Source organism: Paroedura picta, chromosome 16 (assembly GCF_049243985.1).
Source record: "Paroedura picta isolate Pp20150507F chromosome 16, Ppicta_v3.0, whole genome shotgun sequence".
Lineage (NCBI taxonomy): Eukaryota > Metazoa > Chordata > Lepidosauria > Squamata > Gekkonidae > Paroedura > Paroedura picta.
The window spans coordinates 23,138,604-23,155,908 of record NC_135384.1 but is presented as its reverse complement, the minus strand read 5'-3'; the positions used below and the strand labels follow the sequence as shown (position 1 = coordinate 23,155,908).

Below are 17,305 nucleotides of genomic sequence, written 5' to 3'. Positions count from 1 at the left end.
ATTCAGCCAAGGGAGCCAGGAAAGCTACATGCTACAGAAGAGACTCGAAGGTCTGGAGCAGCCTTTATCAACTTTCTTTACCATCGAGAAACCCCTGAAACATTCTTCAGGATTTGAGTACCCCCAGAAGTGGCACAATTGGGCAGAATATGGTTGGGAAGCAGAGCTGTTTACATGTCCACCTGGGGCTCCTCCCCTCCCCAACCCCTCCAGGCCTGTCATTGGCCACGTTTTGCTCCCTCTAGTGGTTGATTCAATATTACATTGCTGTATGTCTGGCATATCTCCCTGCAAATTTGAACTGCAGGTTTTTATGCTGGACAGAGGTAATATTGAATGAACTACTACGGGGAGAAAAACACATGTAGAAAAGAGAAAGAACTGTCAGTCAGGTGTGTGCTTGTGAGTTCCCTGGTAGGGTTTACTTCCCAGGTATGAGGGGACCTGATGGAAGTGCGGGGCACCAGAAGACAGTGCTTCTGCCTTGTGCTTTTTCCCCTGACAAAATGACCTTTGGGGGAGTAGTATTTGCCCCACTGGGATTCCACCAGTACACCCCACCGGAGAGTTTCAGGTTGGGCAAAAGCTTTGAGGAAGAAGGCTGAAGGCCCAATTCTCCACGTACTGCAGTCCTGAGACCCCACCTCAGACCCCACACCCCTGGGATCTGAGTTCCAAGTGGGGAATTAGCAAGGGCAGGTAGAGTTAGGTCCTGAAAGATCACAACTTTGGAGGGTCAGGAAGATATTCCTCTACAACTGGCCCTAATTTTGTCGCCTGGGCTTCTTGTTCACATCATCTGCAGTTTGCTCTGCAGGCATCCTTCTGCAATGCAGCTGGACCCTTGCGCATCCTTACAGAAGAAGCCCGGCTGCTCAAAAAACCAACTGCAAAACATCCCTCTCTTTAAATAATTCTTTTTATATACTTTAGAGAGAACAAACATAGCTGCTCCCCGGAGCAACACCTAAACCACTCTGATCCCAGAGTCCTCTTCTGTGCATGCTAGGGATACTGTTCGCATCTCTAATGGTAGCAGATATATAACCCTCTATGGCAGGGGTAGTCAACCTGTGGTCCTCCAGATGTCCATGAACTACAATTCCCATGATCCCCTGCCAGCAAATGCTGGCAGGGGCTCATGGGAATTGTAGTCCATGGACATCTGGAGGACCACAGGTTGACTACCCCTGCTCTATGAGATCCTGCTGCACACAGAAATCTACCTCATGTGCAGGAACCCCTATACAGATCCTCTTGCAAGAAGATGCCAAGGGAATCTTGCTCCTGCTGGAAGAGCAGATTTGTCTGCCCCTTCCTGCGTATGCACAGCAGTGATACAGGGGTGGATAGCTCAACCAGGGTTTCACCTGTGGGCTGGCACCTAAGAGGGGATCACCAAGCCTCTGAAGGTGGGCTGTGGGCCAACTTCCCCTATTGGCTGCCTCCCCTCTCCCCATTGCTCCCTTGTATTGCAGAAACCAAGAAATTTCATGTCAAAATGGTATTATGGGTTCTTCTGTCTTGAACAGCACAAACCAGCTATGGTTTCATCCAACAGATGAAAAGCTAGTAAGGAAACTGATAAAAGAGCACTCATGTTCCTTAAGAAGAAGAAGAGTTGGTTCTTATATGCTGCTTTTCTCTACCCTGGAGTCCCAAAGCAGCTTACATTCCCCTTCCCTTTCCTCTCCCCACAACAGACACCCTGTGAGGTGGGTGAGGCTGAGAGAGCCCTGAGATTACTGAAGAAGAGTTGGTTCTTATATGCTGCTTTTCTCTACTTGAAGGAGGCTCAAAGTGGCTTACAGTTGCCTTCCCTTTCCTCTCCCCACAACAGACGCCCTGTGAGGGAGGTGAGGCTGAGAGAGCCCCAATATTACTGCTTGGTCAGAACAGCTTTATCCGTGTTGTGGCGAGCCCAAGGCCACCCAGCTGGCTGCATGTGAGGGAGCGCGGAATCAAACCCGGTTCGCCAGATTAGAAGTCCACACTGCTAACCACTACATCAAGCTGGCTCTTAAGGACTCAAGATCCTTTCTTTAATGGCCAAGAAGTCTCTCTTCCCCCAGCCTGCAGAATGGTGAGTCCAGCTGGACTATTAGGGTTGCCAGCCTCCAGGGGGTGGCTGGAGATCTCCTGTTGTTGCCGCTCCAGGCAAGAGAGATCGGTTCATTGGGAGAACATGGCTGCTTTGGAAGGTGGATTCTATGACACTGAAGTCTCCCTCCCCCCCCCCAATCTCCAGGTATTTCTCAACCTGGAGTTGGCAGCCCTATGGAGGGATAATGGGGTTGGGATGAAAGGGTCCCAACATCTCTGGAAATACAGGGCTGAACACATAGAATCAAAATCACCCACTTTTTACTTGGGGGTCCATGGTGGATGCTTCCTGCCCCTTTATGGTTTGGGCGGTCTTCTAGGAACTAAACTTTCAATTTCACACCCCACTGAAAAGCTCAATGTGATTTTGAGTTGAGCGATGCAAAATGCACAAGATTTCCTACTTCTCCTTCCCATCCATCCCCTTCTGGGTGAATTCAGTTTTATTTCTGGTGAGCTGAAGCAGTTTGTTTGGGGTTTTCTTTTTTTCTTTTTCCTTCACTTGCAAATTGACATGATGATTCACTCTGATTTGCATAATAATATAATCCTGGCAGAGGTATTTCGTAGACAAAAGGACTGTGCCCCAGGTGGACCCATTCTCAGTGGGCACAATTCCATTTTCAAACACAAGGGCAGGAGAAAGTTACTGCGTTGTGAATATTAAGGATGACTAGGATGTTTTAAAAATGCACGCACATATGCTTGACTTGGAAGCCTGTCAAAATAGACAACATTGGACTGGATGGATCAACAGTCTGAAGGCTAAAAGAGACAAGGTTTGTCCATAGATGCTGACTGCAGGATCAAGCCACCGCAGATTGCCTTGGGTCTGTGCAGGGAAAGGAGAGGGGGGTTTAACCCTTCAATCTCCAAAGTGGTTCATGTCAATTGTTGTTGGCATTCTAAGGGAGAAAAGATGTATCTGATAAACCTGCTTACCTGGTAGGATTTCATATATGCCCTCTCTGCTCTCTTCCTCAGTTTCCCCCTCCTCCTCCGGGTTCAGAGAAGAATTCTTCAGAAGCATCGTATGCGAGGATTCAAAGCTGTCGATGTCATCGTAGGTCTCTTCTTTGACATCCTCCTCGAAAGGGATAACAAGGGATCTCATATCTGGGACAAGGGGATAAGCCAGTAGGCAGAAATGACACGGCACTCAAAGGAAGAGGAAAACTAGAGAATCATGGGAAAGGAAAGCTAACTGCCCTGGTCAGCCATTGGCTTTTTGTAGGAGCAATCCACATATTTACTAAATTGTACTGATATCCTATCTTTTCTTCAAGGAGCTCATGGCAATATACATGGCTGTCCTCTTTTTCCATTCTGTCCTCACTACAACGCTGTGGGGTACTTTAGCCTAAAAAAGAGTGACCGGCTCAAGTGACAGTGGGAGGGGGATTTGATCTTGATAAAACCATCATGCATGCTTTTGCCATTGCTATTCACTATTTGCTATTCATGGTCTGTTATCTCTGCATGCATCTAATGCAGTCTTCTGATCTGTAGTCTTTTCACTTTGGGTCCAGGGTAGTGTCAATGTAGGAAGCCTGGAGACTAGGCTCCCTGCCCTTGCTGTGCTGCATCTGCAAACTACTATCTCTTCCCAGGGAACTGGATGCCAATAGAGATGCCAGGCTGACTGACTGACCATTTTGTCAACAAGGGATCTTCATGCCCAAATCTTTTGTCATGGTGGGGGGGGGGCAACAAAGAAGGGTAGATAAGGGTCGGGTTGGTTAGGATCTCTGGTCTTAGCAAGGACCCTGTGATGTTAAGTTTGTTTCCCTTTCAATAAAGAGATTTTCTTCAAATGAAGTTTGCTTATTGGGAGTAATCAACAGTTTCTCAAACATATGAATGAGGACAGAGTTTTCCTCTGCCAGGTACACAATCGGACATGTGACTGTTCTATCACATACTTGGCTCCTAACTCTCTATGCTTCACTCATGATCACAGACAAAACAACAGGTGAATCAGCTTCATAACTTCAGATCACAGGCCAGACTGGTGCCAGAGAATGGTCTGAAAATGTGACCACACTTTTAAAACTAAGAAAATCTGGGCCTGGCCATGATACCACTGGAAGGCTGCCTTCCTACCAGTTGAGTCCTTCGATTCCCTCCCTCCCCTGGTTCTTAATATCAAAGGTCTCCACCGATTAGCAACACTGGAGAACCAAGATTTTTAAAATGGAGAGCAGGAAATGATCCTATGCATTCAATGCTCTGGTCTCTATCCTGACTTCACTTCTACCCAGAATAATCTGCACAGTGTAAACACACATTTCTGAAGAATGGAACTGGAAGTTGCTCGGAGAAGGGAGTTTCAGAGCTGCAGAAGAGCCCTCTGCATGTGTGAAAAGCACATCCAGACAACATTATTAAGGGTGAATCTTGAGGAAGGATAAATCTTGGAGGACATCACTGTGGGATGAATGGAGGAGAATTATTTCCATGCCCATAGCTGGTGGTAGAGAGAACAGTACCATAATTAGAGGTGAGACCGGAGGTATTATGGATACTGTCTTCAAAAAACCAAGAGAGCGGGCACATATGTAATCACTGCTGCTCTTGAGTGCATCCATGAAGCTGCCTTATACCAAATCAGACCCTTGGTCTCTTAGAACAGTGCGGTCTACTCAGATTTGTCCATGCAGGGTCTCAGGCAGAGGTCTTTCACAGCCAGATCTTTTAACTGGCAGGATTGCATTCACAAAAGCCCTGGGAATTGAACCTGGGATCTTCTAGGTAGATGCTCTGCCACTGAGCCACAGCCTCTCCCCTCTGTGCAGAAAAGGTATGCTAATGCATGCCAATCAAAGGCAATCGCAGAAATATGAGTAATCACAGAGCCTTTCCTCTGATGAACCGATAATCAATCAGAGAGGGAGAGTGGTGATTTTTTTTCTCCAAGTGTAATAGCGTCTGTGTACTGCTGGGCTTACAGATCTTTGGATCAGAGCTGCCTCTCCTGCTGTTAGCTGGACTGACAGAGGCAAGGTATGCATATCCAGTGCCCCCAACACACTCCAGAAGCCCTTCCTGACTGCGGTTGGGGGAAATCTATAATTCGTAACTTTCACGGAGATTGTGTCTGGTTGGAGCCGGGCCCATACAAGCTCATTTCCGCACAGGAGACAGAAAACTATTGGATGTCAATCCACAGTTAAATGATCCTCCACCAGTAAATGGACGAGATGCATCAAACCACAAGGAGAATCTGGACCTGTCATCTTTGACTTTACACTGAGGGGACCGGTACTTGCCCAAACTTGAGAGAAGCCATTTTCGATGACCTGAGATTGCTTTCCTCTGATTTTAGGATGTACCAGGAGCAAACACCAGCTGAGATTTCCCAGCCTTACAAAGATGCTCTGGAGATGTCAAAGGTACTTCCCTCCCCCTTCTCTGCTCCCTATTTCACATGCCTCAGAGCTAAACAGGATCCAGACCAAAAATATGGAAAAGAATGCTTCAAAATATGTCTAGTATCCTTCTGCCATGCTGAAAGAGAAGTGAAATTTGAAGCAATTGGAGAAATCAGCTGGGAGATGCTCTTTATGGACCCTCCCCCTTGTTTTAGAACAGGGGTGGTGGGAGGGCTTCTCTCCTCCAGTCCTTTATGCTGGACACTTCTGCTAAGCATGTTACTTGCTGTGGTCTGCCTTGTCTCACCCTTGCACCCTTGCTTTGGATTGCTTTGGCCACCAAGGGCAATTGTGGAGGAGGAGTCTGGAAGGTGTGCTTCTAGCCTCTCCTAGCTTTTTGACGCTGCCTTATATTTCAGATACAGCTCCTACAAATCCAGGGGCAATGCCAGTTTTACAGACTGACCAGCAGAGGGCACTTTCAGAGCACTTATTCTTTGCAAGCCCAAAAAAAAAGGAAGAGGGAAAGGGAAAGGGGGAGGGGACTGGAGGGGAGGGGAGAGGAGAGGGAGGGAAGCGTCTCCACAGTGGAGCAGATGGGAGTTCGCTTTTTAATTAACCCATCTCACACACATGCACAAGGCATGCTATCTTCAGAGGCCTGGGCTGGTGCTCAAAATAGATGCCAGGAAATGAGCCGGGAGTATTGCTGGTATCTTATAAGAAGACGAGAGAGGGCATCCACTTGGATTTCCTACTGGCTCCCAGTTTGACTTCTTTGACAGCATAGCTACAAGATCACACTCGTAGACTTGAAGTTTTCAACCAGGGTTTTGCAAAACCCTGGGGGTTCCTAATAGCTGTGAATGGGTTTCTCCGATTGGGTGGGAATTAATATTATATATAAAATATCCATAATATGACCATATGTGGTATTGATGACCTGAGGTGCCCCCTACCAGTGGCCAATGATGGGCGTGGAAGGGATGGGAAGGGAAAGGGCTCCAGCCAAACAAATCTTCACTGGCTTGGTGATGTCACATCCAATGGGAATGTCTGGGTGGTGTCACTTCTGGTGACGTGAGTTCTGGGGCATGGCAGGAGGGGGTGGCCTGCTGACTTCACTTCCGGGGTTCCTCAAAGCCTGAAGAATGTTTCAGGGGTTTGTCAGTGGTAGGAAGGTTGAGAAAGGCTGGGCTAGAATATCAGGCTAGGATTCCCTTTCTCCATGTGCTCTGTTGCACTGCATGAACATCCACGAAGCTGCCTTCTTGTGAATCCATCCAAGTCAGACTTGCAGAAGTTCTCCAGAGTCTTTGGCTACGGCCTTTCTCATCACCTCCAACTTGGTCCTTTTCACTGGAGATGCTGGAGATTGAACCTGGGACCTTCTGTATACAAAGCAGAGGCTCTTCCAGTGAGCCCCCATCCCTCCCATATTGCCCCCATCCTCAACTCACAGCCCGTTCTCTCTTTCTCTGATTTCCTTCGTCCCTTTCAAGCCGCTTTCCCTGGCCACAGGCCATTCCCAAAGTTTCTGCCTCACAGTGGTTTTCTGGATATGTCTCCAGCAAAGCCAGAAGTGGCCTGCATTGCAGAGCAGGCCAGACAGATTCATGGAGAAGAGGTCCATGGCGAGCGACTAGCGTAGGAGAGTAAAGGGAGCCTCTCCATGCAGAGGCAGAAAACGTCTAGGATTAGGACAGCCTTTTTCAACGTTTTGACTGTGGAGGAACCCCTGAAATATTTGTCAGGCTTAGAGGAACACATGAAGTGGTGGTAAGGGCATTCAGAGAAGGGGCGTGGACACGAGGAGCCGGAGGCAGCCTGTCAATCAGTGGATCATTGATAATTTTTCCATTGTGGAGAAAGAGACTAGACCTGTAAAGCAACAGGGGAAGTGGGCTCTGGTGATGTCTAGTGATGTCAGTGGCCATCTGAACTTCTGGGAAATGCTACATATACCTTGAGGAGCTCTTGTGTAATGCCAGAGTTTCCGGTAAACATGGCTGGGCATCCCTGAATTAGGATTATATATAATTTGGAGACTCTCAGTGAAATGACCATCCCACTCTCCTTCTTCTCCCAGCTTTCCAGTCCCTCTTGGCTCTCAGCTACAGGTGTTAGCCAAGCAAGTGTCCAATATATAGACCTCCCCATCCAGATTGAACTACTCACCCTGGAGTAGAAACAGGATCTGATCCACCCAGTCCTTGGCTTCTTCAGGGCTGGAAGCTGTGAACTGAGAAGGGAGAACGGAAGTTGGGGCCAGATTTCCACTGATACCTGCTGCACCTGTTGATTCAGTGTAGGGGTTGAGGCCTTCTCCCATAAGGTCTTAGGAAGAGCCCTGCTGGGTCAGACTAGTGGTCCATCTAGTCCAGTACCCTGTCTCCCTCAGCGGCCAACCATTGCCTCTGGATGCCCAGCAATGAGGCATAGAGGTCAAGGCCTTCTCCTAATATTGCCTCCTGGCTCTGGGATGTAAAGGATTAGTGCCTCTGAATGTGGAGGTTCCCCTCAGATAGTGACGATTAGTTTTGCCCCAATAACTCGAGTGGCAAATGTCCACATGGACACTACCATGCAGCCAAGGAAGTTCCCCTTGAAACCCTGAGAAGACCAGGAGTTTTTTTCCTGCCCCATTAAAGGGGAACATTCTGGGAAGGGTGCCAGTTGTGCTCTAAATGATCATTATGTCACATGGGGTTGCCAACTCCTGGCCGAGTAAGCCCTGGCGATCTGGGGTTAGAGCCTGGGGATGGTAGATTTGGGATACGGCTCAGCAGTATCCACCCTCTAAGCTGCCATTCCCTCTGATCTCTCTCTCTAGTCTGGGGATCAGCTATAAATCTGGGAACTCTCAAGAAGAAGAAGAAGAAGAAGAAGAAGAAGAAGAAGAAGAAGAAGAAGAAGAAGAAGAAGAAGAAGAAGAAGAAGAAGAAGAAGAAGAAGAAGAAGAAGAGTTGGTTCTTATATGCCGCTTTTCCCTACCCGAAGGAGGCTCAAAGTGGCTTACAGTCACCTTCCCATTCCTCTCCCCACAACAGACGCCCTGTGAGGTGGGTGAGGCTGAGAGAGCCCTGATATCACTGCTTGGTCAGAACAGCATTATCAGTGCCGTGCAGAATCGAACCCGGCATGCCAGATTAGAAGTCCGCACTCCTAACCACTACACCAAACTGGCTCTTGAGTTCGCAGCCTTAAGTGTCACTCTGAAATGGGGTAAGATCAAGGGTGGTCCCTACTTGAGCTTCCTGTTATGTTGTGAAGGGCATTTGTGTATAGGCAACAGGGCCCTAGTACAATCCAATCCTGTAGGAAGAGTATTATTTAGGTAATAAGGTTTTAACTTAATTGCCTGTGAAATTTTTAGGCACCTTTCTTTTCATTCGCCTTTTATACTGCATTGTTTATGGAACGCATACTATCTGAACGTCAATGTTCCCTAATTGCAAAGTCCATTTTTTTTTTAGGATCATTGTTCTCTAATTGGGAAACCCAGTTTACACGATGTATTATACTGTGGCTGTTTCTTAGGCATTAATTTGTGTAATGCAGTTTCCCTGTACATTTTATACCGTGTTTTACGTTGCCTTTCATAACTCTCTAATCTGCTTCAGCCTCAGCAAGAAAGCTGGGCAAGAAATGAAGGAAATAAAATAAAATGAATAAAATGCGTGCTAAAAACGTTAAGTCAACAAGGGACTTTGGGGGACAAATCACACAGAACTATGCTCTGCGAGGGAGGGAAGCCTGTTTAAGCATTAGCTGGAAATCACTGGGGCCCAAACCTCACGTGAGCCAAACATTGTGTTCATTTGCAGGTTCAACAGTGGAATAGGCTGCCTAAGGAGGGGGTGAGCTCCCCCTCACTGGCAGTCTTCAAGCAAAGGTTGGATACACACTTTTCTTGGATGCTTTAGGATGCTTAGGGCTGATCCTGCGTTGAGCAGGGGGTTGGACTAGATGGCCTGTGTGGCCCCTTCCAACTCTCTGTTTCTATGATTCTATGATTCTATGCCTGATAAAGATGAATGCAATGGTGCTCACGTTTCAGGACAGAAGCCAACCTGCTGCTAAGCCACACGAAGAAGAAGAAGAAGAAGAAGAAGAAGAAGAAGAAGAAGAAGAAGAAGAAGAAGAAGAAGAAGAAGAAGAAGAAGAAGAAGAAGAAGAAGAAGAAGAGTTGGTTCTTATATGCCGCTTTTCCTTACCCGAAGGAGGCTCAAAGTGGCTTACAGTCACCTTCCCTTTTCTCTCCCCACAACAGACACCCTGTGGGATGGGAGATGCTGAGAGAGCCCTGATATCATTGCTAGATCAGAACAGTTTTATCAGTGCTGTGGTGAGCCCAAGGTTACCAACTGGTTGCATGTGGGGGAGCGCAGAATCGAACCTGGCATGCCAGATTAGAAGTCCGCACTCCTAGCCACTACACCAAACTGTATGTATGTGTGCCAAGTCACATCAAATTGCAGACAACTTATGATGACCCCAGCAAGGGGCTTTCAAGGGGAAGTGAATTGCAGAGGTGGTTGGCCATAGCTTTCTTCTGCAGAGTATTCCTTGGTTGTCTTCTTTCTAAGGACTGTCCCTGCCTACCAAGGAGCTTTCAAGGCATGTGAGAAGAGAGATGGTCGGCCACAGCCTTCCTCTGCAGAGTGTTCCTTGGTGATCTGCCTCCCAGGGACTGAGCCTGCCTCTGAGATCTGATGGAATCATGCTGTACCATGGTACTTTGCCTCCTGTATTGAAATGTGAAAAAATAAATAAATGACTGTTCATGGCTACAAGATTCCTGGATTTTATGTCTGGGAAAAGACAAATTGTGTGGGGTTAATTTATCTATTCATATTTATTCATATTTCAATTTGCACCTGGGTCCTGAAAAGTACTGTGTGATTTAGAAGTGGGTCCCATGTCCAACTGTTTAAGGATCACTGGATTAAGTGGTTAAAAATTTAGAGGACACACACACTCACACAGCCAGCTTGGTGTAGTGGTTAGGAGTACGGACCTCTAATCTGGCAAGCTGGGTTTGATTCAGCTCTCCCCCACATGCAGCCAGCTGGGTGACCTTGGGCTCGCCACGGCACTGATAAAACTGTTCTGACCGAGCAGGAATATCAGGGCTCTCTCAGCCTCACCTCCCTCACAGGGTGTCTGTTGTGGGGAGAGGGAAGGGAAGGCGAATGTAAGCCACTTTGAGAAGCCTTCGGGTAGAGAAAAGCGGCATATAAAACCAACTCTTCTTCTTCTTCTTCTTCTTCTTCTTCCTCCTCATAATGGTGGCATTACCCAAGAGGCACCTCTAGGTGGCATCTTAGGGCAGTGCTTTGAAGGAGAAGTTACACTTACTCCTGCACTGAGTGTGTTCTGTCCACACGGGTATGGTGGTCTCCTTGGTCTGAAGTAGCACAATAAAATCAGAGTCCAGTAGCACCTTTAAGACCAAGAAAGATTTATTCAAGGTGTGAGCTTTCGAGTGCAAGCACTTTTCGTCAGACTAAGATAATCATGTGACTGTGGATGGATGCTGCGAAACAGTTTACAAATGTAACAGAATTAACTTTTGTATATATATTCCTACTGTTATGATGGTCAGTTCTTAGTCTGACGAAGAGTGCTTGAACTCGAAAACTCATGACTTGAATAAATCTTTGTTGGTCTTAAAGGTGCTACTGGACTCTGATTCTACTTATCTTTTACACTTTTTACAGAACTGCTGCAGGATGAACAGGTTGATAGCATTCGTTTAGGCATTGGCAAAAAGATTCCTTTAATTTTGGGCCACAGCAACCTTTTCTCTGTTCTTTAGGAGGAGTTTCTCTTCCTCGTGCAGACGCATGGGCAGAATAAGCTCTCGTGCTGTTGTAGGTGACGGATATTTTAGGAACTGGGTTTTAAATTTTAATACAGCGTCTTAACTTTAACTATACTTATGTGAACTCACTGCTGTTATGGTAGATTATCGATTCCCCCGACGAAGTCTGTTGGCAAACTGCGTAGGGAATTTTTTTGGAACTGCAACTGAGTAATAAAACATTTGAACCTGATTTTTCGCCACCAGCCTGTGCCCTATTTTTTTAATCTCCTGGGACTGGGGCGGCGCTTTATTTTCTTGTTGCAACAGAGCTGGGCCTGGTGAATGGGAAATTGTCATGTAAACCGGTCCAGAGAGGCTCGCCACTACAGATTAGTTGGCAGGCAAAATCCCAGACTAAGCTCAAACTCTGTGGCAAGAAAAATTGGGGGGTTGTGACTTGTGCAATGAAGCGTACCTGCAGTGTACTGGTTGAGGACCATAACAATAAACTCTCTGACTGACAGTAGCTGCAAAGATCAGAGCACCTCTAAGTAATATGATATAGCAACAAAGAGCTATGCAGAGCAATATCTTCATAATCTGAAGGGCTAGAACAGGGGTAGTCAAACTGCGGCCCTCCAGATGTCCGTGGACTACAATTCCCAGGAGCCCCTGCCAGCAAATGCTGGCAGGGGCTCCTGGGAATTGTAGTCCACGGACATCTGGAGGGCCGCAGTTTGACTAGCCCTGGGCTAGGAACTTGAGTTTTTTCAAATGAAAACTAAGTTCCTTGGGATGCTGAACTGTGCTGAAGCAATGCTACTAAGGAATCACAGAGGACGCAAATGGCAGTAAATCAGGTGGGCTGGAGATGGGGTGAGGTTCTGGGGTGCTTTCACTTCCCACAGTCTAATCATGAGGACTGGGTATAATTTTAACCCTTTCTTTCTCTCTCTCACAGTCCAGATTAGGGTTGCATGCTCTGGCGCGCTTTGGCCACTTCGGTGAGCACTGAAGCCGAGGCGGCCAGTGCTGTGGGACAGAGGGGAAGGGTGGCAGCAGTGTGCCAGCCAGAGCCCGCATGCAGGCGCAGAGCTCTGTGCCTGCATGCGGGTGATGGCTGGCGTGCTGGCTGGCGTGCTGCCCCTCCCCTCCACGCTGCGGTGCTGGCCGCCTCGCCAAATCATGCCGGAGCGCACCACCCTAGATGTGTCGGTTCCTCTCCTCTATCCACCTGCAAGGCTGCCAGTTCACACAGCAAGCTTTTCCCAGAAGCTGTAAGGACCAAGGAATCCTGCATCTCAGAGAGGAAAGTCATAGAGAATAAATCAGCCAATTGGCTAAACCCTGAAAAAATCGGCGAACTGAACTAAACCCTGCACTCCTCTCCCTTTCATTGTTACAGCTCGAAGGGGAAAGGGGATGTTTGGGTGGTTTTCATCCTTTCTTCCACGATATCCCGGCAGGCCGGTTGCCCTCCACGTCTGCCAAACCTACCTCGTAGGTGCGCTTGCCCGGACACATCAGTTCAAAACAGCAACCTCGCCGGGCATCCTTGCGCAGGTAGGAAGCCAGCCGGGCCCGGTAGTTCTCGATGGGGAACCGGCCTTTGGGTTGCTTGCCTGCACAAGACGGGAAGGGTGAGTAAGGACAGGCCCCACTGGGGTTCCAAACAGCTTCCTTGCTGGCCGCTGCAGATTTTGGAACAGGTAATGCACGGGATGCAAAGGGAAATGGGCTGACCTGCCCATTCTTCTGCCCTCAAACCTTGCAGACAACCCGGTTCTAGTGAATTCCCACCCCCTTGGTCTTTGCTGAGTGCATTAAATACAAGACTATACTCAAGCAGACTCTCAACCAGTTCAGTCTCGCTGCAACCTGCGTTCATATCCCACTGCTAAGGAAAATGGTGCCCAGACCTGGCTGGCAAAGGCTAGACGGATCTCATCAGATCTGGGAAGTTAAAGGGAGTTGGCTAGTTAGTAGAATCAGAAGTATCTTTAGTAAAAGACTGATGCGATCTGAAGGTCATCAGACCTCCCGTATGTCCTGAGGCACCAGCCCGAAGCCCGTGGGGTGGGAGGGTGACTGTTGCCTCTATGGGTGAGTTGATTGGTTTATTTTAAGGGATTTGAAAGAGATTATCTAAGAGCCTCTTGTGGCGCAGAGTGGTAAGGCAGTGACATGCTGTCTGAAAGCTCTGCCCATGAGGCTGGGAGTTCGATCCCAGCAGCCGGCTCAAGGTTGACTCAGCCTTCCATCCTTTCGAGGTCGGTAAAATGAGTACCCAGCTTGCTGGGGGGTAAACGGGAATGACTGGGGAAGGCACTGGCAAACCACCCCGTATTGAGTCTGCCAAGAAAACGCTGGAGGGCGTCACCCTAAGGGTCAGACATGACTCGGTGCTTGCACAGGGGATACCTTTACCTTTTAAAGAGATTATATACTGGGTTTTATCTGGATTGTTACCCACAACAAGCCACTGCATGGAAGTGGCGGGCTATAAATGAAATGAATAAATAAGAAAAAAAGAGAAACTAGAGCATTAGCGAGAAGAGTTGATTTTGTTTTATATCCCACTTCTCTCTACCTTGCTCTTAAACTGCCGCTTAAAGTACATCGCAGGGCTTGGGAAGTGGGGAGGTGAACCCTCCAGTGCCTTTGTTTTGCACTTTTTAACAAGCTATTTTTCTCCTAGCGGGAGATACTCGGGTGCCCAGCAAAACACAAACAGCCCTTCAAAACAGAACAAAACAAAACACGGCTAGCTACCAGTGTCCGTCGATGTTCTACAAAACGGGGAGTCATTTTCCCGGTGATTGAAAAAGGTGCCTGTAAGTGGAGTAATATGAACAAATGAAAGGTACACTATGTTAAGTGCAAACGTGGTTATTAATAATAATGGCAGAATGCAGGGGCACGGCGGAACTCTTGCTGCACAGAGGCAGAAGCAAACGGCTTCGTGTGGCAGCGGTTGGCGCCCACTGAGATGTCTGTGCACGGCTGCTTCCCACGCAGATTTCTTCCACTGCAAACAGCCCTCCCCCTCCCGGGGGGGGGGGTTCAACAGCACAGAGAAAATGTCTGATCCGTGGATGTTGTGCCACTGCAGGGGAGAAGCTCACCATGTGGCAGGAGCTGCCCCTTGAAGCGATGCAAAGCTCTCTCCCACGGCAGTTCTGAATTGCGTGTTGGCTTTCCGATAAGCTGTAAGATTGGGTAAAAGGAAACTGGCGTTCTGCAGGATCACACTGACTAAGTTGACAGGAGACGGGCAGGATTTCTGTCCCCACCTGGGCGATGCTTCTAAAGGGATGACGCTGCCGTGACTGGGGGCTACATCTGCTGTCTGCCCTTGGTGGCCCCCCGGGATCCCGGTGGTGGAAAGGGTCACTTATGCTGACCCCGTGGGCTTTTCAATGCAAGGGATGCTCAGAGGTGGCTTGCCATCCCCTGCCTCTGAGTAGCCACCCCAGTATTTCTTGGTGGTCTCCCGTCCAAATACTAACAAGGATCGACCCTGCTTAGCTTCTGAGATTTGACCAGATCAGGCGAGCTTGGCCACCGAAGATCACGCTGGTTCTTGGACTCTCCCAGGTCACCTTGAGAACTTTCAGAGAGGAGCCTGGAGTGCTGAGCCTGGAACTGAAATCCCAAGCATGTGTGGACTGCATTCGGATCAGGACCGCAGCAGGTGAGGACAGGAGATTCAGCCTCCTCTCCCCCCCATACCATTTTTCTGACCTGAAACAGACCTCAGAAACCACTTGGTGCCTTGCTGGTCCACATACTGATGGCAACGCACGTTTCTCCCGTGGGGGGTAAGTCACGGTTCACTGGGGCTCTGTCGAACCAGGCAAGCAGTGGGGCAGAGGGCTTGGCTTCATTCTTTCCTTGCAACAGAGCCACAACCGGAAGAGCTAAGAGCCCTGGTGGAACTATCCAGGTTCTGCAGGGCCTGTAAGATGGAGCTCTTCCGCCAGGGGTATGGTTGAGGCCGAGGAGAGGGGGGGGTAACCGGGATTAAGATCAGTGGGTCCCGCCCTATGCTGCCCTACGTCAACTGGCGGGTTTATATTGGTGTTACACCCGTGAGGCCATGCCATCAGCCAGGATGGAACAACCAAGTTGGGTTTTGGGGCCATTAAAGTTACACTGCCATTGGGATATTGCACACATCATCAATTGTTGGTAACAATATTGTATTTTTAGGGGTTTTAATGGGTTTTATGGGGATTTGTGATGGTGTTTTATATTGTAAGCCACCACGAGGCAACACTGTCATGAGTGGCGGGATATAAATTTAAGGCTAAATAAATAAACCCAAAATGGCTCCCCTCGAGTGTGGGAACTGAGTTTCTGGGGGAATTCCCAGGCCAAGTCTGGAGAAAATCCCCATGGCGGTTACTCCGAGAGATTGCAGGGTGCTGGCCGCTGGAATATGGTCAGTGCTCAAATGCAGAACTTGTTTTTTCCCCGCACAGGCACGCCATCCCAGAAAAGAGGGGCAGTCTTACATTTGCGTACAAGTCAGTATTATATTGTGTGATAAAGTTCTATGGGTGTGCCCATTAATTTAAGGGGGTTATCTGATGTTCAGTCTTGTCTTCCTTTCGAGTAAATACAGTACACAAATGGTAACCAAAAGCAGTGCCCCCTGCTCGGCTCCAACGTCCATCATCCCTTGAATGGTGGAAAGAGATGCCCTGTCCCCCAGCCCTAAAGTCCCCTCCCCTGCCGGTTGTCCCTCCTTGTACATATTTTTCCAAGACGTGCTTTGCATTCAAACGCTCCGGATGGGAGTCACTGTATAATCGCGGCCCATCTATCTCAGCACGCCAAATTCAGTTGGAAGTATTAGCTTCCTGTTTATATGCATCTGATGGAGCATAACTGGAAAATATTTATACACCCCGACACATGGATTATATATGGTCACTTAGGGGAGGGTTAAAGCCCGTCTGACAACTAACGGGAGGAAAAAATGGGCCATACTTTATTTACACAGGGCCTTGTGTCCGTATTTCTCCTTTCCCTCGTTCTTCACTGACAGGGGCGTTAGGAGGCAATCCGGCTGTGGCCTTCCTTCCCACGGCTGCATCCGAAAGGCAGCTTCCCCAGCCTCCTCACAGGCTGTATGGCACTTGTCCGGGGCAGCCAGCGTGGTGCTGAGGTTGAAATGCTGCCCGTGGATGTGGGGACCCAGGTTCAAATCTCTGCTTGGTTAAGAAGCTCCATGGGAATATGGCAAAAGGGTGGCAGTGACGGTGAGAAGGAATCCCAGGGGTCCCTAAAAAAGCAGTGGTGGACCACGGCAATATTTTGCAGCCACTTTCTCCCAGAGTGTTGAACGGAGGGCAGCATAACCTGGTCGTACATATTTGGAACCTGACCCTCAGGCCTCCTGAGGCTTTCTGCTTGGAACCAGATCAGAGGAAATATAACCTCTGCTTCAATTCGAAGGTGGACCACCTCAGGGACTGCAGGTTAGGGATGCCAGCCTCCAGGTGGGACCTGGGGAATGCCCTGATATTACAGCTCATCTCCAGACTAGAGAGGCCTGTTTCCCTGGAGAAACTGGATCCTTTGGTAGGTGGAATGTAGACCCTACTGGGCTCCTGATCCTTCTTAGGCTCCAGCCCCAAATCTCAAAGAGTTTGCCAAACAGGATCTGGCAGCCCTAACCCTCCTGCTGCCCAATTCCCCTCGAGTGCGGGACCTGGAAAACTTGCTGAAGGTGGAATATCCCGCAGGTCGGCAGCCAACAGGGGGAAGGGACGAGAACTCCACCTGGGTGTTCCAAACTCCTTCTTTAATCCCTTGAACAGGCTACCCAACCCGCCCCCTTCGCCCAGCTGAACTGCAGTGTAACTTTACACCATGGCTCATCTGGAGGACGGTGCTGGATGATTGGAGGAGGAGCACTGGCTGTCAAGATGGCGCTTCTGTGTCAATGCAATGGAAGGAAAGCAGAATGCTCTGGCAACACAGGGACATGGTGTGTGGCTGCCATTGCTGCCAG

The 17,305-nt window shown here is 48.7% G+C and overlaps 1 protein-coding gene across 5 annotated transcripts in view; it reads right to left on the bottom strand.

Annotated features, from left to right (window-relative positions):
* The window catches only part of SKAP1 (src kinase associated phosphoprotein 1), a 351,262-nt gene that overhangs the window by 72,434 nt on the left and 261,523 nt on the right, over positions 1 to 17,305 (bottom strand). For all 5 annotated transcript variants that reach the window (XM_077315028.1, XM_077315029.1, XM_077315030.1 and 2 more), the window contains exons 8-10: positions 12,781 to 12,905; positions 7,653 to 7,716; positions 3,046 to 3,219 (exon numbers count right to left, since the gene is read on the bottom strand). In XM_077315028.1, the coding sequence (XP_077171143.1) occupies positions 3,046 to 3,219; positions 7,653 to 7,716; positions 12,781 to 12,905 (363 nt within the window). The remainder of the gene's footprint in view (positions 1 to 3,045; positions 3,220 to 7,652; positions 7,717 to 12,780; positions 12,906 to 17,305) is intronic.